This window comes from Labrus mixtus, chromosome 9 (assembly GCF_963584025.1).
Source record: "Labrus mixtus chromosome 9, fLabMix1.1, whole genome shotgun sequence".
In the NCBI taxonomy this organism is placed as follows: Eukaryota; Metazoa; Chordata; class Actinopteri; order Labriformes; family Labridae; genus Labrus; species Labrus mixtus.
The window spans coordinates 8,903,405-8,925,855 of NC_083620.1; the positions used below are offsets into that span (position 1 = coordinate 8,903,405).

The window sequence follows — 22,451 nt, forward strand, 5'->3', positions numbered from 1 at the left end:
AGGCTGAAAGTCGTTGTGTTATGTCACACTACTACTCCCTGCCTTGCTGTGCAGCAGACCCACTTTGCTCGGCCCAGACAGGTGGATGCTGGAGGGGAAGTGAATTCAGGGACACATTAAATCGTCTGTCCTTTTGCTGGCAACTCTCAAAGGGTGAAGCTGGCCTTTTGCCACTCCACGCACTTGTTCTCTCCGATTCAGAAAGAAGCTAACGGGAAAGATGAAGAATCTCTGCCTAAGGCTGTGCTCAAATTACACATGACAAGTCAACGGCGGCAAAGGAGAGCAGTCAAGAAAATTAGCAGCTAAAGAGGACAGGGGAGAGGATCAGGAGTGACACGGGATGAGTTTAAACTTCACTCACTTCTTTATTCTTCCCGCTCTGCTTACCGCCGACTGCTGCCCTACTTCTCACTCGCTGGCTTCAGCTCAGCTAGCTCCTGCTGTCTGACTCCGTCCTTCTTTCTGTCAGTCCCTCGGTCTCTGCTACACACTCCACTGTTTGAATATTTCGTCAGACTGCCTCCGCACTCACAAATGGCTACGCTCGGTGCTCCAGCTGCACAAATCTGTCTCTCAGTGTGACTAAAATGCTTTTTTTTTTTTTTTTTGGCTCCAGAATGAAATGTTGTTCCCTCTTAAAAAATGACATGTCAAACTTTGAATGTATGCATCATCCTGCAAAGCCTGTGGAAGTGTTACATTCCTCCACTCTTGGCAACTTTGTCAGAAACAGACAGCTCTATAAACATTATTCTTTCTTTGGAGTAGGAGAATCAAAATAACAGTTGACACATTTTTCCAGCAGTGAATCACATCTCTTCTCTCTGCCCTCTGACATATTTCACTTGGCTGCCTCTGGAAGCTGTAGCCGTTTGTCAGCAAAGTGCAAAGCTTGAAAGAGTTCACCTGAAACTCCTTGAGACTGTTTCTGCTCAGGTCAGCTGTAAATGAAACACAAATTAATCTGTGATCCTGCGGGGCTGACCTCTGCCAAATGAACAATTTGTACTGAACTGTGAAGTGTTCACAAAGTTGGTTTTAAAGAGCTATACAGGTGATACATGTCAATCTAGTGAGGTTATATTGGCTTGTAACTCAGACGTATTCGAACTCTGACGTTTCAGACAGATACACAGGTCGTTACACCCCTACTGTATTATTGTACTTCTTTACACCTTTAAATATTCACATGAAACAAACTGTGTGGGGACACTACTGCGGTGCTCACCAATCAGAGGCCACAAGTACAAATGTTTTTTTTAAAAAAAGGAGTCACAAGCTAAATGGTTGGAGCCTCTGTATTGGATAAACCATAACCAAACAGATTACAATACTCGCCATTGTTATTCCAAAAACTTGGTAGAAATCTCTGAAGTCAGCAGTGTAGGTAGCCACATCATCTGAGCCTTTGTGGTGGATGCAGTTTGAAAAACAACCTTATAAACTCACTAATTAGCATCTGTAGACCTGAAGTTTCTACGTACTGTTTGTGCCTCACCATTCCCCACACACCATCCTCTGTGCACGTTTCATCTGTTGCTATGGAATAATTAGGCATGAGGGACGTCTCACTTCCTCGCAAAGCATGTCACATTCATAATCCTCCCCAAGACTCGCACTTAACCACAACACATGTATTTAACACGGGCCCAGGGGTTAACAGCCTGGAGGCTGTTTGGGGTAATGTATTCACAGCAGGGTTACGTGCCCCCTAAGGTTGTGTGCATGCAAATGTGTGTGTTTTAGAGAAGATGCGTTTGTAACTTAGACACACGATTGTTTTGTGTTGTCCATGTAGCCAACACTGTGGTCATTAAAGTCATCATTAGTGAAACGTAGAGACCTGTATTTCATAAACACCCTGCAGTTTGGAGAGGCTAATTACCTCAGCAAACAGCTAGCTGAAGGACAGCCCTGCACACACTCAAACACACACTCACAAATCCCAACTGCTGAGTCAAATTCTCAGTGATAAATTAACATATAAGAAGGGCAAAAACTGTAGCTGAGGATAGGCTGATTTTAAATCTCATATCCAACTTGAAAACAAACACTTTCAGACACACGGAGAACCACCTAAAGTCACATTCGACATTGAGAAAAAGAGCAGCATTCTTATTAGTAAACTTACATAGACTGTGGAGCGCCGATAGCCGAGTGGTTATGTCGCACACCCCATGCACAGAGGCTATAGTCCTCACCACAGCGGCTGTGGGTTCAAATCTGACCTTGGCCCTTTGCTGCATGTCGTCACCCACTCTCTCTCTCTTCCCAACGTTTCCTGTCTGTCTTCAGCTGTCCTACCCAATAAAGGCAAAAAGGCCCAAAATAACATAGACTGTAGAACACATGGACGTAGTCTCAGAGGCGTCAGCCGATGGTTTCTGGAGGGAAATTCTGAAGCCCATCGATGGTGGTCGCCATATTGAAAATAATATTTAAACCTACCTATCAATCAATCTAGAAACAAGCAAAGAGACGGAGTCTAGGCAGTCCTTGGCCGTTTATTCTGCTGTCAGAATGAACATCTTAATATCGACTCTAATGGGGATTCCTTGGCTTTTGCAGCCAGCCTCTCAAGTTGACAGATCTTAGCACTTCTCATTGGCTTCATTTTAGAATCTTGGAAATTGCTTCTTTGTAAAACTGTGTGCCAAAAGCTAAGCCTTGTTAGCATCATTTGTGACAATATATTCCTGCAGTGAGAGAACCTGGGGACTCCAGGACAGATAGTGGCGCCCCGTCAAAGTGTCGCAGCTTTATTGCGCCAAGAATCCCAACTTCACGCTTGTCAAAGTTGATGCTAATACTAGTGAAACCTCATTCTGTCAAAAGCTTTTAGTTGACGTGATTACTATTCCCCCGCCATACAGACAACCAGTGTAGGAATATGTTGTTTATCCTTAGTTAACATAATGTAATAGGGGAGTGAAGTCTCTTTGTTTCAATTATGAATCGGCACCACAAGGAACTGCACCATCTGTGCTTGTCTGCTTTAGTTACCACATGGAAGAAAGTGACACCCTCTCACATCCCAGATTCAAACCACGATCAGGCGTCGGCGCACCTCATTGCACGCTCACGGGTTTGTCAGCAGAGTCGGGCAAAGAGACAGTCAATCATTTAATTGTGCAGAAATGCTCTTGAGGGTAAAGCAATCTTTCCTGCATGTGGTTAAGTGCATCACAGATTACAGCTCCAGCTCATTTGTATCCTTTATTTTACGTTGAGTTCAGTGGGTTGACAGTCCAAGCCGTCCGTCAGTGATTTGACCCAAACTATATGCTGTGAAGTAAGATAGATTTGGGCGTGGAGCTAAACATTGGACTGGATTACCATACATTATAATCACCTTGTACTGAGATTAGACAGGCCCCTGCAGACGTCTTTGCTCACGCCTCAGGGTGCAAGTCGATGTGGAAGTGAAATTTCCTTGCATATTGATGAGATTCACATCCTGCACTGTGCTGTGCTGTGCATCACATCCCGTTGGAAGACTAGTTGATTGTTTATTTCCATTCCAGTCATCCACGAGGAAATTGATGATTCACCCTCTGGGCTAATTCTTGACAAAGATTAATTGAGTCCTTCGCCTTTGTGTTGGTCGTGCAGGTGTGTACGGAGGGTGGGGGTGGGAAACATCCAATAATGAGTCTGTTTGAGAGGCTGTGTTTAGTTGAGTGTTGATAAATAATGAGTGTGAATGAATACATAATAAACTGGGAACAATGCTAACCTGGCATTAACATGCATCACCTGGCTTTAACATGCAGCTGGTATCTGATTGCGTCTGCATAACATTACGCCGGAATGAAATCACACCTGGCACTGGAATACATTTCCACTGCTTCCTATTGATTTAATTGTCTGTTAAGATATTTAAATCCATAAAAAGTGACTGTAATTATCCTCTAACTCATTATTATTTCACAAGACATTTCCTGTTTTTCTGTTGGCATTGTTTTTATTATGAGTGGAGTGGGAATGTATGTTGAGGACATTTATGTGAGGCTTTATAAACTCTAAAATCATCCATCCATCCATTCTCTAGACCACTTTTTCCTGTTCAGGGTCGCGGGGGCTGGAGCTGATCCTAGCTGTCATTGATCGAGAGGCGGGGTTACACCCTGGACTGGTCACCAGCCAATCACAGGGCTGATATATAGAGACAGACAACCAGACACACTCACATTCACACCTACGGGCAATTTAGAGTCACCAATTAGCCTAACGAGCATGTCTTTGGACTGTGGGAGGAAGAGGGAGTACCCGGAGAGAACCTACACATGCACGGGGAGAACATGCAAACTCCACACAGAGAGGCTCCTGTCAGACGGGGATTCAAACCAGGAACCTCCTCGCTAGGAGTCAACAGCGCTAACCACAGCACAACCATGCAGCCCCCTCTAAAATCAAGTGTGCAAGATATGGGTAGAAAATGCAGTGTTGTGAGCAGTGTAACAATCTCATCTTTTATGCATGTGTGTTCACAAAAATCCAAGTCAATGCAATCCAAATTAATTAATTTCCTCCAGATTTTATAGGTTGGATCATATGACACAATAATAGTTCAGTCTTTGAGTGGCACATAGCTTGTCGCCTTCTATGAAACATTTCAGTTCAAGTATGGGCTTCTCAATGTCGTGTCACAGATACTAGCAAAATTATTGACGTCCTGTCGAATACAAGAACATCGATACCCGATTTTACATTCAAGAAAACTTTAGGTTGCAATTTTTTCTTTGTCTCAAAGAGAGAGTCACATTGTCAACATTAAACTCAGGCTAACAGCTAGTTTGTAAAGCTCCTGTTACATTGTTTGGAGTTATTTGATTAAAGAAGTCTTCAAAAAGCAAAAAGCTCTGGGGCGCCGGTGGAGTAGTGGTTAGTGCTTGCGCCCCATAGTCCTCCAAGCAGATGGCCAGGGTCCGAATCCAACCTGTGGCTCCTTTTCCCGCATGTCATTCCCCACCCTCTCTCTCTCTCTCTCTGATTGCAGACTCTATCCACTGTCCTGTCTCTGCATTAAAGGCCCAAAGAGTCCAAAAATAATCCTTAAAAAAAAGCTCTGAGCTGCTGATCTGATGAAAGTCAAGTCGTACTGTATGTATTGACTGAATAGAAGCTATCAGGTAATGGTCAATAAAAATGTTCACTCTTCTTGCTTTGCCTCTAGACAGTAAGCATTTCAAATCTGCAGTTGTTACATACAAACTGACCATTGACCCCCAACACAATCACAGAGTCTGTATTTGAGTTGTTAATGTTAACAGCGTTGTAGATCTGATTCCCTCATTAACCCGGCTGATGTAGTTGGTTTAACCTTTGACTTTTTCTCCGTAGTCATTCCCTCAGCTCTGTTTTTTTTTTAATCCACTTGTTTCATGGTGTTATGATCATTCTTGCAACCATGGGTTCACTTAACCCCCCGCCGTCTTTCCGTGTCACTCACCAACTCATTGTGGACCCCCTGCTTCACGGCAGGAGCAGTCATGGGGAAGTGAGGGCAGCTTTGGGCTCAGATTGGCAACAATCCAGAAACATGAAAACCCATGCAAACACACACACACGCACACACACACACACACACACACACACACACACACACACACACACACACACACACACACACACACACAATCATCTCAGCCCTAGAGAGCCAGGCGTCTGTTTCAGCCAGATGTGAGCCATCAGCGGAGAAACACACACTCGCATGAACACTCACAATGAGATGTATTCAGAATTTAGCATTTAGTTATATATCTTGCATTTGGGTGCATGGATATATTAACACACACACACACACACACACACACACACACACGCCCCTTTATACAAGCCCTAGAGCAGTGGAACATATGTTTGCTCCCTCACCACTGGGGAGCGTGGCAAAGCAGGGGGGTAATGTTTATGAGAGAGCGTCATTAATATGACAAAACAAGGCTGGCTGAGGGATTTAGTGCACACACCGCTGCTGCCATCATCCGTCTCTGCCTCTTATCGGCAGCTTCACCGCTGTTCGCAACTCCGTTATCGTCCCTGCAATCCTGTAGCCAAATGATAAATCTTTGTCATATACTGTACTCGTTTTGTTTGTCTATTCTGTTCTTGTGTCCGGTAGGAAACTTTTATGCCGGGTCCACTGCTATGAAGTGGGCTTGGCATATGTGAACAATAACGCATGACATGTTCTTATCTGCACCAATGACCATTTAACAACATCTAAAAGAGTGATCACTATTTCTTTCAGATTGTGGTGAGGCCATTTTAGATCATATCTGACAACTACACACTTCTCTCATGAAGCAGGATAGGTGAAAGTCTTTATTGATCCAAGTGTTGCCATGTCATCACCATCTGCCTTTAACTGAGCGATGATATATAAACGTACTGTGATACAAATAGTGCTGATAAACTCACGGACCAATCAGTAAGATATGTAGTGAGTGAAATGATAAAGTGACCTTACTATATGATCAGACATTAAGGAAACATGTTGAAGTGCTGGCTTCTCTGACAACAATGCAGCAGCCAGTATGTCCTCCTTCTAACTTTAGATTCTGGTCCTGAATGCTCTGGATTTGTTTGGACCAGAGAAGGTAGGCGGTTTTAAGGCACCCCCATGCGGACCGTTTTGGACGCCCCTCGGTTTGCCAGGCAAAGCCGCAAACCTTAAGTTGTTGCTGTTTCTTTCTGCATTCGGTACTTTCTGTGTGCCTGTGAATCTGTTCGTGTGAAGAAGTGCACACATGGTTCTGTGTGCAGATAAGGAAGTGTGGAAATCCATTCTGCTGGGCTCTGCCTCCCCACTGCGTCTCTTAGTCCTCCCGTCTGCCTCTCCAGACAACCACAAGTTGGATATTTACAGCTTCTATTAATATCGTAATTATCATTACCAACCAGCTAATCCCGTAAAGCACATTCTGATCTCCCGTGGTTGTCTCTCAAAGCAAAGGATTACTTTGGATTTGAAGCTTAAAACCGCTGTTTCATCGTCATCCATCACCAGTTGTCAGTCAATGAATCAAAGGATTGATTTAAGAATCGGTTGCCTTCTGGCCAGCACAGCGTATTGATGAAGACGCTCTAATGTGATGAATGGTGGATTTTTTTAACGTGTGTGATTTAACATGCTGATAGCTCACTTACACAGTGATTCATTAATGCAGTGTGGTTCACATGAAGAGCTGTGCGGGGTTTTTGCATGGCTGTATGAAGATATCGGGAACATTATTTTACTAAAGCAACACAACCAAAGTAATCCATATAGGGTCAGGTCAGGCAGCGTATTACACAAAGCACTTTGTGACTATTGATTACCAAACTAATTTATTATTATTCAATTCTGCCCTCAACCAGTGGAGTTTAACTTATAGGAGCAGTATGTAACTCTGACCCCTAGTGTTTAAAATGGGTACTGCAGTCCAAATTCAATACATTGTAGAGAGCTGCCCCCCCCCCCCCCCCCCCCCCCTAGAGTGGATGCTCACACAGGTTGCCATGTGGTGGACACTGAAGCTTCAGTGTTTAGTCAGCTCTGCATCGGTCTGTAAACCTTTCTGTGTTCTAACCTCTCTCCATTTTTCAAAATCATCTTCAATATTGATCCTAGTTTGAGCATGTTTCTGCTCGTGGAGCTTATTAGAAACATGCAGAGGCTTTTTAGGTCGGGTACAATCACTTCTATCTGAACCACTTCTCTTGCCCGCTTCCATCGCTGCAACACCTGTTGGTTTGACCTGATAACTGCTCTCATATCTGGCAAACCGAGGGGCGTCCAAAACGGCTGTGTGGGGGTGCCTTAAAACCGTCTACCTTCTCTAGTCCAAACAAATCCAGAGCATTCAGGACCAGAATCTAAAGTTAGAAGGAGAACATACTGGCTGCTGCATTGTTGTCAGAGAAGCCAGCACTTCAACATAACATGTTTCCTTAATGTCTGATCATATAGTAAGGTCACTTTATAATTTCACTCACAACATATCTTACTGATTAGACCTTTAAAAACTGCAGTAAAAATAGTCGATACTTTACTCCTTCCAACAATTTTATCTTTTGATAAAGGCATACAGTCTGGAGTCAGAGACTGAAACTAAACATTCCTTTGTTTATTTTATTGTTTATTGTATATTTTGTTGCAGGGAAATTAAATGATATAAACTGAAACAAAATATTCAATTACATGAACACGTTTTTTTTCTCTGTACAGTTGCTGAGAGAGAAAGTGGCAGCATGATTAATGAGTCTGCATTATAATACATAAATAATTGAACAAATGAATGTGCAAGCAGTGGCAAATGCATATTAGGTTTCTTACAATGTATTAGGATGTGTATTTCTGGCTTTTTTAAATATTTACTTTAGTGATATTTAATCCTCAACTAAGTCAGGGGTCAAGAGAGTTATCAGAAAAATTAATTGTCACAACAGAGACAGCAGAGATGTTTTCACTTTATGTAGCTCTCTGGGGAACCCCAGGGGGGGCTCTCCCATAAAGGTTAAAGTCTAAAGCCAATGGTTAACAGGATAACACTTTGCAGACCTGCAGGAAACATTACACAAGTGTTTTCACAGGCTAAGGTGCATCCTTTATGAAAGGTAATGCTGAATTAATCACTTGTAAAATCAGTGAAATGCTCCTCTGCAATACTCATTACCTTTTAAGAATCAAGCACTTGAAGTTTTTCCATGTGTTTTGCTTTATGGAAAGACCTCCAGTTTTTGCAGTCATGCAAAGTGATGTGTTGACCTCAGCGCTAATATCCAAATGCTAACATGCACCCTGGTGTAGCCAGGCTGCATGCTAACAAAAGTTAAGAATAGGATAATTTGTTAAACACGATGCAGTAGTTGTTGATATATCCTACACATACTCAGACATGTGAATCCCATTTAAAGTCAGGGTATTGCAGGAGCCTGGATTTAGCCTTGTTGACAGAGCAGGCGGCCCACAAGGCCACAGTCCTTGTCATACTGGTCGCAGGATGCAATCCCGGTGTTGACGCTATTTGGTGCATGTCATCCCCCCCACATGTCCCTCTCAAGCTGTCCTATCAAAGACAAGCCAAAAGCCCAAAAAGTTAATCATGAAAAAAGTCAGGGTATTACCGAAATCATTTGCCTTCACCCTCTGGGGATCATGAACTTCTGTCCAAAATTTAGAGCCACTCCACCCTATTGTGGCGAGGAAAGTTGCGTTTTACACAAAAATAACCCGAGCAACTGCTGCTTTGTGAAAAAAAGATTAAGCTGATAAAATAGCACTCAATCTCTATGCAGACGATAGACTGTTGTACTCTAATCTCTGCTTTCCTTCCCCTACTGTCTGCAGGGCGGTGGTGCACATTCAGGTCAATGATGTGAACGAGTTTGCCCCGGTGTTTCGTGAGACGCAGTATCGAGCGGCGGTGACCGAAGGCAAGATATACGACAGCATCCTGCAGGTGGAAGCTACTGACCAGGACTGCTCCCCACAGTACAGCCAGATCTGTAACTACCAGATCACCACCACCAACACGCCCTTCGCTATAGATCGTAACGGTGAGTAGAAGACAAGTAATGAGGTGTTAACAGCATCCATGAGGGACTGGGGCAGGGTTCAGAAGAATGGTGATGTCAGTGATTTCCATGAAAAGTCTTGTTAATGGTGTGTGATTATAAGTATGTGTTGTCACATCTTAAGTGTAGCCGCTTTTGCCTCATTAACTTAAAGGACTGCCCTTTACCCGTCTTGCAAATCAAGTGTGAAAATGTTTGCTCTCCCTTTGCCGACAGTTTTATTTAAAGAACTTCTGAAAATCCATTTCTGTCCCAACACTTACAAATCCCCGTCATGAGCACGTTTGCACTTTACAGCCACTGAGATACTCGTCCAGACTCTCGCACTATATATATACATATATATATATATATACATATATATATATATATATATATATACATATATATATATGTATATATATATACATATATATATATATATATATATACATATATATATATATATATATACATATATATATATATATATATATATACATATATATATATATATGTATATATATATGCCAAGCTTAAACTCTGGTAGAAAACATGAAATCTCTCTTACAGATGTGAGGACAAAATGTGTCCTTTATCCTTTCCAGAGAGCCAGCAGTCTCCACCAATCAGATCCCACATGTCTGAGTACACAGAAACATGATATAGGCTCCGGTAGCCTCACGGTTAGCGCGCATGCCCCGTGTACAGAGGCTGTTGTCCTCGAGAGCAGGCGGCCAGGGCTTGAATCCGACATGTGGATCCTTTTCCGCACGTCATTCCTCTCTCTCTCTCTCTCTCTCTCTCTCTCTCTCTCTCCCCCCGGTTTCTGACTCTATCCTCCGTCCTGTCTCTGAAATAAAGGCAGAATAAGCCCCAAAATAAAACCTTAAAAAAAACCTACATACATGAAGATTAATGCTGAAAAAATCTCTCAAATACTCACAGGGATTAACTTCACGATGTGGTTAAAACTTGAACTTGTGAACTATCTTTCCTGTGTGTGTGTGTCAAATCTGTTAAGTTTTTTTTTTTTTTGTGCATTTTCATATCCTCCAATGACCTTTTTCTAGCGTTTTTTTTTTTTTTTTTTTTTTTTTTGCGTTATTCTGCTGTGGGACAAGCTGTGACTGAAATCTGTCACAAGTATTGTCACACTCGTACTCCTAAAACCTCCATGATGCTTTCTTTTTTTTTTTTTTCACACCCTTGGATATCTCACACAAAGTCAAGTAGGATAAAATGATTTGTTGAGTGCGCACTTTACCTTGCATTGTCTTGATTCTAACCACTAAGCTATTTAAATGCTACTTGTTCTAGGGACTCTTCAAATCCGAGCGCACAGTTTTCATCTTTTTTTAGGGGGATACTGCAGATGCAAGAGACAATTCTACCAAAGTTGTTTGTTGCTGCTGACTGCAGAGCATTGCCCACTGCTGAGCTGTTGCAATAAAAAGGCTGAGTGGAGGAGGTTAGGGCCAAACTGCACTGTGAATGATACAGGGGGGAGGCCGCAGCCAGAGTGCTCTCTTCTCTCTCTTCATTTTAAGGGGTCTCACTCCACCGTTGACCACTGAGGAGAAGGCTTTGAGAGCTCTTGAACTCAAGTGTTCCTGAGGGAGAGAGAGGAAGGAAATGGAGGGAGGGTGGAAAGGAAGGAGGGCTGTGAGTGTGAGCGCTACGAGAGGATCAGAGAGACGTAGATACAAAACTGTAGCAGCAATAAACAAAACAATGAGAAAAACACTGAGGTGCTGATTTTCTGTTTTTGTGTTTGCAAAACTTGATCTCATGAAAAGACAAGGGAACTTCTGACATGTATTGTTTGTTTATTGCCTAATCTTATTTCTCCACATAAGACAGAATAAAGTATAAGTAGGACTAAACCTAGCAAAATGTTTTTTTAGCACAACATACACATTTGTTGGTGTAATCACCGGATGTGGTTTCCTGCTGCTCTGAACGAGACAATACGAGAACTTGACGAGATTTCGCCAGAACTTGACGTCAGGTTCTACCGAGCAAAGCATGGAGCAAAGTTGTATGACTCGCCACCCCGGCAGCTCTTTCAAGGACATGCCCACCCGGAAGCTCACTCAAATTTCCCTGAGACTGCAAACAGAGCTGGCCAATAAGAGGAGAGTGGGCACATGGGGAGGGGGGCCTTAAAGAGACAGCAGCTGAAATGAAGCGTTTCAGGCAGAGGCTGAAATGAGGGATTTTACTGACACCAGTATCAGATCAATAAGGAAGTTTTTGAGTTACACATCTCACAACGCTACTCAACAGGTTTCCCAGACTGACATCATTAATGGCGAAAGTGAGTTTAATAGATCTGCTTTAAGTTAATGTTTCTGAGTTGCCATCAACATGAGCACTGTCACTTTCAGGATTGTTCCCCTAAAATCCTCCCGGTACTGTCAATACACACAACCACACCAAACGTTTATAAGTGCACTTTAAAATCCTTCCCGTGACCTGCATTTTCTCATATTTTTACATATTATTTGCAAAAACAAACCAACTATATCCAAATGTTTTAGGAAATGAGAAAATGAAACCTTTGACCTCAGCAGGAACATTGCACAGAAAGGGGAGGGAAGTCAGAGAGAGTTTAAGTATTTTTGTGAAAATGGAAATAATCAAAAAATAGAAGCAAAGATTGTATTTGTACTTATTGGAATGGATAGGAAGGCTCATGTAGAGGTGGTGGGGTGGTGGGGGGTAGAGAAGTCATTTACTAGCCGGCCAGCAGTCACAGCACGCACAGTCTGCTGACACGGATAAGTTGATGTAGTAATTGAAGGAGTGGGGATGGGAACCTCCGTCATGCAGAAAGGTGTGAGTGTGTAGGTGCAGTGCACTCGTGCTTGTGGAGAGAAAAAAGAAGCACAACAGATGAGGCAGCAAAACAGCGAGACAATTATGTGCATTGAAAGGGGATGAGAAGGGCTGGAAAAGGGGACGAGGAGGGAGTGAATTTTAAACAAGCTGAGAGGGAGAATGAGAACATTGCTGTCCTCACAAGACGTACATCTAATCCTCCCACTAGCACACTTTAAGTCAAATTCACCACTTTATCAACATCCAGCTCCCCTTTCAGCGCTGTCCCCACAAAACAAAAAGCTTAAGTAAGATCCGGCTGCGATTTACACCCTGTGAGTGTTCTCAGTCAGACTGTGCCCTCACTGCCCCTGCCTGGCTACGTGTGCAGCACTTCTGCCCTTGTGAAGTGGAAGACTCATCAAATATTAACAGACACATTAGGAGCACAAGCACTCCCTTCATGCACTCTGCTCCGCACGGGAAAGAAAGATGCTGGCTCGGTAAATGGGTCGCTGTGACCAACAAGGCGCGAGTCTCTCAGACACTGATAGATGTGGTCTGGATGCTGATTGTTCGTTAGGCGCGAGTTGGTTATGTCTTAATGTTTGTTGTGGCTGTTCTCGTAAATTGAAAAGAGCTCCACTTTCACACTACATGTGGATTAAGTCATTTTCACACACACACAAAACTCCAAAACCAGACTGACCCACATTTTACGGCTGTGCTTCACGTTTGAACACAGTCTCATTTTTCCAGAACATTACCTACCAACCCCCGGTAATATTTCCGCAACAAGTCCGGGCAAGCCAATGGGTGAATGCAGCAGGTACAATAATTAGTCAAATTAATAGCGAGTGAGATGGGGTGACCAACGTGATCTTTGTACCCGACAGCTTGTTCTGTTCCACTCTTTCATTTAGTTTATACTCTGAATATCATCAAATTACACTTAGCACTTATATGAAGGCAAAAGCTGTTTTGCATCAGACTCTGTTGCACGTTCTTCATCTTGCCATGTCCTTTTTTACGTCATGGCTTGCCTCATGAGTGATATTAAATGTATTATGCAGAAAAGTTTCTGTAAAAGTAAAAATGTAGCTTTGAGCCTTGTCTCGAGTCAAGAAGAGGAACATGCTTTTATTTCAAAGGACAGGTTGTAGCTGCAGTGAAGTCAGCCGTTTATGTGCAATTTGAAACATTGAGTTTGAAATTATGGCCGCCGCCATCTTTTTTTTTTGAGCCAAAAGTGATCATTGGGTTTGTAGGAGAGCAGTAGCCGGCTAACATTACATTATAGGAGTTGTACATGTATCCATTCTACTCTCAAGGCTACATATTTATCTGGCTGATAAGCCAATTAAGCAATGATGCATTTTAAACCGTTCAGCCATGTAAAAAAATCTGTGCAGGTTTTCTGAATGGGGAGGAGCTATGGACACAAACCCCCCTCCCCCTCTAATTCTGCTGTAGGACAAGCTGCAAACGGCCTGAAGTCCTGAAACTGTAATATCTGCCTCTTCTCAGCTGCCCTCATTTTGCAGTTTGCTGCTTAGGTACTTCTAATAAACTCAACATCCTCATTTCTTCTTCCTTTTCATCCTAGTCTTCAGTTGCAGCCGACACCGACACTCAAACAACATCACTCGAGGCGATTTAACATATTTCAGCTTCCTCTAGAGCCACTGCAGGCTTTTATTAAACACTTCTCATATTTGCAAGGACTCCCAAACACCTGTAAACACACTTTGATGTTGGAAGTTGTTGGATGTTTCAGTAAAAATCTGTGACACTCCGTTTAGATCATTTTACTTGGTGAATATGAGTCATCAGACACCATTGTACCTTTTATAGATACATTTACTCGAGCTGTCCAGTTACTAGGCATCTGGTATGCTGCATGCTAAACTTGAAAGCACACTCAAGCAGATGTTTTAAATAGGGAGGCCCCACAAATCCTTACTTTTATCATCCTACAAAGAATCAAGCTCCAAAAGCTAGAGCTTACATTTCCCATATTACAATCACATAATTTATTGTGTCCATCCCAGACAATCACCCATATGTTTCAAGCTTTACTCCCCTCTCTCTTTAAATGTTTGCAGTCTTAAAGGTCACATATCCTCCTCCTCTTCAACCAGTTTAAATAAGTCTCAGAGTTCCCAAAAAACATGTCTGTGAAGTTTCTTGTTCTAAATCCACTCTGATCCTGTATTCGATCATGCCTATAAACCCCTCTATTTCAGCCCTGCTCAGAACAGGCTGTTTCTGTGTCTGTAGCTTTAAATATGTAAATAAGCTGTGTCTGACCACGCCCCCTCTCTGGAAGGGCTCGGGTGTCTTGGGCTTTCTCACTCCATGTCCTATTGTTTACGGTGAAAAGGCAGACTCAGAGGGCAGAACAAACACCTAGCTGTGGGAGTGTCACCCACCTGGGGGAGGGGTTACTGCCCTTTGTGATGTCATGAAGGGAAAATCGCCAAACAGCCTTTTTGAGCACACATTTTCTGAAAAGTGGAGCAGGCACAAGACGGAGAGGTTGGACTTCTCTCATCATTGGGGAGTTTGTAGACAGACTAGAGACACATGGTGAAGTGGGTTTTACAGAATATGTGACCTTTAAAGGGAGGCAGGTTTATGAAGCACAATTCATACACAAAGCAATTAAAAACAGAACATGAGGAGTCTTAAGAGGATTAAAAATGATATGACGCTAAGCAAACACCTGATGACATCATCAGGGTTACCTTATCCAACTTCATAAGATTCCCTCCAAAAGTGGAAATGGTACTAATGTTTCCGCAGCAGCTTATAGGCGACGGTATTGTCACGACATCAGCAAGCATCAGAAGTGAAAAGGAAACTTGTTCTTAATTTTTCTGGAACATTAGCACTAATCAAACCAGCAGCGAGAGAGACAGAGGCTACCTGTCATCCCAAGCATGATCTCATTTGTTACAGTGATTATATTAAGGCATCACAGTTAATTTGACAATGATATATAATGATGCTCTGAAATTGAAATTAATGCCCATTATCTTTTGAGCAAACAGACACACACACACACACACGATGTACTGGCAGTTAAGAAGCATTGTGTGTCATCCAATATTTCATGAATGCCCTCGAGGCTCGCTCGGTTGAGACCGCCGCTGCTCACTTTCCTCGATGCCCTTTAAAGTGTCTACTTCACTTTCATACTTCCCATAGTTTAAACTCAAATAAACAGAATATAAGTACCTTTTTCAGCATGAGACTGCAGTTCAGCGCCATTAAAGACATATTTCAAAGTTGAGAAGCAATGAATATAGAAACATATCTGCTGCACGTCACATGAAAGTACCGTAAAACTAAACTCATTTAGCTGCTGAAGCTCACACAGCTGTTTTATGAATCCTTAAAGTCAGTCTTTAAATCTCTGAAGACTGAGTGACTCCAAACTATTTCTCAGTTACAGGTTTTTTGTGTACAAGACGGAAAATAAAAACTTCCACAACTACTAGTTTCACTTTTTTCAACCAGAATGAGTCAGAAGACACATTTAGTGCTTTCACACTTGCACTCCTGAAAAACTCTGGATATTTGCAGGAGGAGCTGCATTTGTGAAAAACAAACAGCCAGATTTTTTTGCTTGTACTTCACCGGGAGTTTCTCCTGCCAGACCCCTGGTATTTTTTTTTGCAGCAAGTCCGAGTGAGTTGATGTGAGAACGCACTTTTTCGTCACTTCTTACCCCCTATCCCCCCTCCCGTCTGACACAGGTAGTCTCCCTCTGTGAGGTGCATGTGTGAACAACCAGGTCAGGAGAATATCCGGAGCAGCTCTTTTCTGACTGCTAATTCAAAGCGCTATATTTACGCCCCTGTGACGTCTCTCCTTCAGTATGATTGGTGGACAAATTGATCCCAATTCTGAACGTCCATCAGAGGTAGCAACAGAGGGGTTACAGGTGTGAGGAGGACCCGCGGAGCCAGCAGGGGGAGAACACTACTGTGTGTGTGTGTGTGTGTGTGTGTGTGTGCATGTCTCAGTGTGTGTATGTAGAGGTCCAGCTGTTTCTGTCATTATTTTTTTGTGCATTTAAATCTGGTCTGTTGTTATCATAATTCCCACTCCCGTCTGCTCTTGTTGATCTTTTTTCCTGTCCTGTCCCAACCCATTGATTCGTAGTGAAATCCATTCCAGTCCCTCTCCCGTCTCCTTAAATAATGTCAGCCTCTAGTTCCTTCAATACAATTTAAAAAATGCAATTAGTGACAGTCACTGTTCTAAATTTCTCATGTTAAAAAAATGTTAGAAAAATGTTTTCATCATGACACACAACAGGGGGACTGAATGTTCTTTGCACGTGACTACAAATGAAACTAAGTGACTGTTTCCTGCACAAAAGGTAACATCCGGAACACGGAGAAGCTGATCTACGACCGCCAGCAGCAGTACGAGATCCAGGTGACGGCGTGGGACTGTGGCCAGAAGAGAGCCTCGCACAGTGTCCCCGTCCGCATCGACGTCAAGCCCGTCTGCAAACCTGGCTGGCAAGGTGGGTCATCCACGCATGAATACATATATCTGTGTAAGGTCTGTGACTGTGTGTAGTGTTTCTAAAACCCAGAGATGAGATGCTTGAGATGACTTGAGTGGGAGGACATTTGTGTAAAATGTTTGAAGCTTGGCGGTGTGGCATGTTATGTGGAGCTCAACAGTGACCTCCTACGAGCTGGTCCCGGAAGTAAATTTACCCCACTTAGAACCTCCATTGACATTTCACAAAATCTGTATACTGTATGACATGGTTGAAGCCTGTAACCATGACGACCAACTACCCCATACCTCTTAAAAAAAAGTAAAATGAGTAAAATCCTCTTACTTATTTTGATTTGTTGCTTTGGCCAAAAGTGACATGGACGAGCGCTATGACTCGACGTCTTGAGCTGAAATGTTGAAATTGTTTTAACTTTTAATGTGCACCAAAGAAAGGCTAGAAAAACGCATCATGCCACAGCAGAGAAGAGCGCCCAGCAAGGACGCTTTTCTAGTGGTGTGTCTCTGTGTGATCAGGCCCTTAGTTTTTAGTTTTCGCTCTCCCAACCTCTCTACATCTTTCCATCCCAATCACTCTCTTTCTCTTTCCTGTCCCTCTCTCACACTCCTTCCCTCCCTGAGGAATTGGCCTGTCAAGTTTAGCCGGTGTGATCACTTTACTAAGAGCGCCGTGACACAGTCAACACGACTCTCAGCACATCAGAAAGCCCCCCAATGGCAGCCTTAACAAGAACCACAGTTTAATGCAAAGACAAGTGTCTGCAGTAAGTGCTACAACAACAACAACAACAACACAAACAGAGCTCCAGATAACGGCAGACGCAATTTACACTTGTCAGAGAGGTCAGCAGCCCGCGTTTGATGAAGGACGGATGCATGCAGAGGGCTGCTTCACATGTATCCATGTGTTCTGTCATTAACGAGGTGATTCATGTGCTGGATTTCTTTGGAGTCGAGCCATTTATGGTCCCAGTGGACTTGATGTTAGCAGGCTGGTGATAAACAGCAGTAAATGAGGACCCTGGCAGCGGCTCAGTGGCAGCCACTGAACCCTGCGAAAGCTGTTAAGTCGCTTGGCTCCCATTCAATCTTCCAATCTGTGTTTTCTCAAAACAAGTGGCAACACATGCCTGTGGTTCTGGATGAATTAGCATGTTTTTGATTTGACTCAGGATTCCTTTTTTTAAACACGTGGTCATGATGTGAATACACCACAAGAAAAGCCCAAATCATTCCCTTTTTTTGCATCAAGAAAATAAATGATTCAAAGAACTTCATAAAACTCTTAACATGAGTACAGACGAGTCTAAATAATTTCTTAAGATGGGTACTTTTTGCAGTGCAGTGACAACTCCAACCAGACGTGGGACTCCTTTTAAGATCAGAGGGAATTGAGGTCACTAATTCTAAAAGAAATGCGTGTTTTCCGGTGTTATGCAGAGAAATTCATGCACCTCGTGGGAGAATGGAAAATACAGCAGACACACACTTTATGCTGCAGGATTTTGCATCCAACCTTAAAGTTTCTCTGCAGACACCCTGCAGCTGATTTTAAAGCTGGATAATGAAAATGCATCTTCTAGAATCTATAGAAGAATAAGGACACTTCATGTTGATCAAGTAGGAACTTCAGATACTTTGTCATCACAGATCTTCCACAAGAAATTAGATGTATACTGTTTTAAAGCTGTACCACGAGATGTAGCAGGCATGCATTCCTCTGCACCAGAACTAGAGCTGTGCATCTTCACTGGTCTTACGATTCGATATCACGATGCATCACGATTCATCCTCAATTTTCTATATTACTCTACATGGCTACTTTTTCATAAACAGAGTCAAACAGTCTTATAAATATGAACTCCTTTTGTATAATTTAAAAAGTGATTTAGATAACAATGTCATTATCAATATCTTTACATTGTAAGTTAAAATTAATACATTATATAGGTCACTGTGTGTTTAGTTTATTATACGAGAGAAAGATGTTTTTGTGTGTTCCCTTCTCAGGACGTTGTAGCCTTCTGTGAGCTTTGTTCAGGGTTAGTTTTGTTTCTGTTCTTTTTATTTCAAACGAGTTGTGTTAAGTTGCCACCGCTGTAAACGCCCCATTTGAAGAACTTGTCGGAAATAGAATGTGTTTATCATCGAACAAACGCAGCTTTAGCAGAGTTGCACTTATTAGCGGTGATTCTCGATGACGCTGTGTCGGGAGTCAACTTTGTTTACAGCCGCTCACTTTATCACGAGTCACCGCCACAGCCCCTTTCTTTTAGTTATCCTGGACTTAAGACAGAGAGGTATCAGTTTAAACACACCTTTAGCTGTGATGAAGATGCTAACCCGTGCTGCGGTCGGCTAAAGAGACACAGAGTCAAGCCGTTTCAGCCTGCAGCGGAGCACTGTGGTCTGAGCCTGCAGGACCAACTGACTCTGCTCATAAAGTCAGCAAGCACAGGACCGGGACTCATTTTACATTGTTTTCTGTCACATATCCTTCTGTTAGCCTACGTTACTTTCATTACACACCACTGTGTGTGTTTAAGTAAAACAAACTCACTCAACGCTGCGCAAAACAACCGCATTTAGCGGTTAGCAGATGCTTTTTTCTAACCCTCATCAGCATCGATTACGTCCTGTCCCTGCATCGATGCATTAATCGTCTAGTCTGCATCGCGATGCATGGATTAAATGATTAATTTCAACAGCCCTAACCAGAACAGACACCAATTTATATTTGCAGTGACTATCATGCAATACATCCTGGTACATGTAGGCATTGTCAGCATGTCTTCACAAGCAGCATAACTCAAACCTTCTTTTGTCAGCAGAGGGATACATTTTATACTTTGATTGGCTCATTTGACCAAGGCACATTGATTGGACAAGGAGTTGCCTTTAACTTTTCATTCCACACAAATGTGTGGCTGGGGTCCCCGGGGAACACACCCACAACTATTAAGATACCATGAAGAAGAAACACACAGTACAAAATATAGACAATACAAATTTCAGGGACCAACAATGTTACCCCATGAACAGCCAACCCACGTCCTCAGGTGCCGGTCTGTTGCAGGAATCCAGTGGTGTTCAGAGGTACATTATGACATTACGTCTAAACAGGCACCGAATGAACCCTAACCCTACCCTAAGACAAATCAAGATGTTTGCACATTTTTCTCTTTATTCTCCTGTGATCTTATAGTTCTCCTGTGATCTTGTAGTTCTCCAGTGATCTTGTAGTTCTCCAGTGATCTTATAGTTCTCCTGTGATCTTGTAGTTCTCCAGTGATCTTGTAGTTCTCCTGTGATCTTGTAGTTCTCCAGTGATCTTGTAGTTCTCCTGAGATCTTGTAGTTCACCTGAGATCTTGTAGTTCTCCTGAGATCTTGTAGTTCTCCTGAGATCTTGTAGTTCTCCTAAGATCTTGTAGTTCTCCTGTGATGTGTGTACAGCTGCTCATGGCTGATAGAGAATTACATTTTTTTTTAAATGAAGTCACCGGTGAGATATAACAGCAGTGTAACTCTGTGGATTAAGGTCAAAGTTTATGTGCTCCCATCAGAAAGTCTTAAACTTTTAAATGCACAATGAAACATCCTGTTTCTTTGTCAGTATGTATAAGTTCAGTGGCTGTACACAACATGTATTAGAGCACACACACACACACACACACACACACACACACACACACACACACACACACACACACACACACACACACACACAAACGTAGCACCCAGGGCTGTTTGGGCTTTACAGACTGACATTAACTCCCTCTCTAGGCTCTCAGCGATAATCCCGTCTTTGAAGCCTGTTTTGCCATTTTTTTTTATGTTTGTGCATTTTTCAAATTAGGATTTTCAACACCCCATTATGCTGAGAAGACACAAACACACGCGAGCGCAGATACACTCTGGCTTGATGAAAGGCCACTCGTCCCTGAGAGCGTTGTTTGGCAGCGGGGATGAAGGGGAGGCGGCAGAGGGAGACGTAAATGCCATGGACACAGATCAGGGCATCTTTAATGGGGCTAGTGGTTGTTGTATTAAAGGGAAGCTACTGTGGGAATGTCAAAAAGAAAACACACACACACAACAGCACACTGTGTGTTTCCAGCATACCCTCACACACACACACAAAGGATGTTCTTTCTTCTGGTAAAAACATGAATCTGTCTGTTTTTAAATTAGCTTGAGTGACAGCCGGGCTCAGCTGTGAGTTGTCTTCACTTCATTTTTTACTTACACATAACAGTCTCACACACACACACACACACACACACACACACACACACACACACACACACACACACACACACACACATAGGTGTGTACAGGTGCAACCACTGGAACTGAATTGGATCAATGTATTTGATCAGGACGATGCAGTTTAACAGCTCCAGTACAGAGCATGAAACCCGATGTTCTGCACGGAGAGCTCAGAGCTTTCGCTTACTTTCGACTCTCGTCCCTGAAGCTGGCTGCTCACTCGACGGTTTTCAAATCTTACCAGATTTTTAAAACGTGGGAGACCACAGACATTATGACATATTAAACAGATTTTTAACTAGACCAGGCCAGGAGACCACCAGAGGACTCGGCCAGACCGGGGGACCACACACTTGCAGTTTTGGTTACGATTTCACAGACACGAGATCTCACAGAAACTCGCTTGACGATCAAACGTGATGTCAATAGAAAAACAAATATGGAGGATGTCTGTCATCTTCAGCTGGCTCACCTGCTGTGGTGTTCAGTTTTGCAGCCAAAAAAATAGAAATAGATAAGAACATTACGTCTGAGAAGACGGATTATGTGCAGCTTTATAAAATCTGCAACACTAGCTGAGGGGGAGTTGTCGGAGTATGCAAAATCCGGTTGCTCGCTCTCATTGGCTGCTTCAGGCATTCTGTCCAAACTTCCCCCATCAGAATCGTAAATATGTTTAATATTCATGATTCCATAATCGGGAAGGATCTCTGACTCGATCGGGAGCAGAAAAATAATCATAGTGACACCACACACTTGAGGATTCCTTGGACAAATAATCTGGGAATACGACAGGCCCTTAATTCGGGCCACACCCCCCTGTTTTTTTTTTGGTTTTTTTTGCGGGGTGAAACAGGCCGAAAATGGGTCCTTAAATTTTGGAGTGTGGCCAGCTTTAATTGGGCCTAGACAGCGGTCAGTATCACATAATCATATTACACTGTTTCAATCAGGAGAGAACAATCATTTAATTAACAGTTTAGGAAAAGATAAATATGTAATATCTTAGGCGTTAGACTCCGTCATGATGACTTCTTGCACTCAGGCGGATAGCGTGGGTCGATGGGCGACATTTAACTGCCTCAGTAAAAACATAAAAAACATATTGCACAAGATCTGCATCCAACACAATCAAAAATTACGTAACCGTATCACAGAACTGAAGCCGACAGGAAGAAAAGGTTATCAAAATATACTTTATACTGCCAGTCCAAAACAACATGAAGCTCTTCAAACTATTATTGTCCATCTTGTATCGCGTCTCTTCATCTCGCC

General features: G+C 42.7%; 1 protein-coding gene across 1 annotated transcript in view; it reads left to right on the top strand.

Moving 5' to 3' along the window:
• LOC132979782 (calsyntenin-2-like) overlaps positions 1–22,451 on the top strand; it is a 249,083-nt gene that overhangs the window by 154,028 nt on the left and 72,604 nt on the right. The window contains exons 4-5 of the mRNA XM_061045606.1: positions 9,335–9,543; positions 16,754–16,903. Of these exons, the coding sequence (XP_060901589.1) occupies positions 9,335–9,543; positions 16,754–16,903 (359 nt within the window). The remainder of the gene's footprint in view (positions 1–9,334; positions 9,544–16,753; positions 16,904–22,451) is intronic.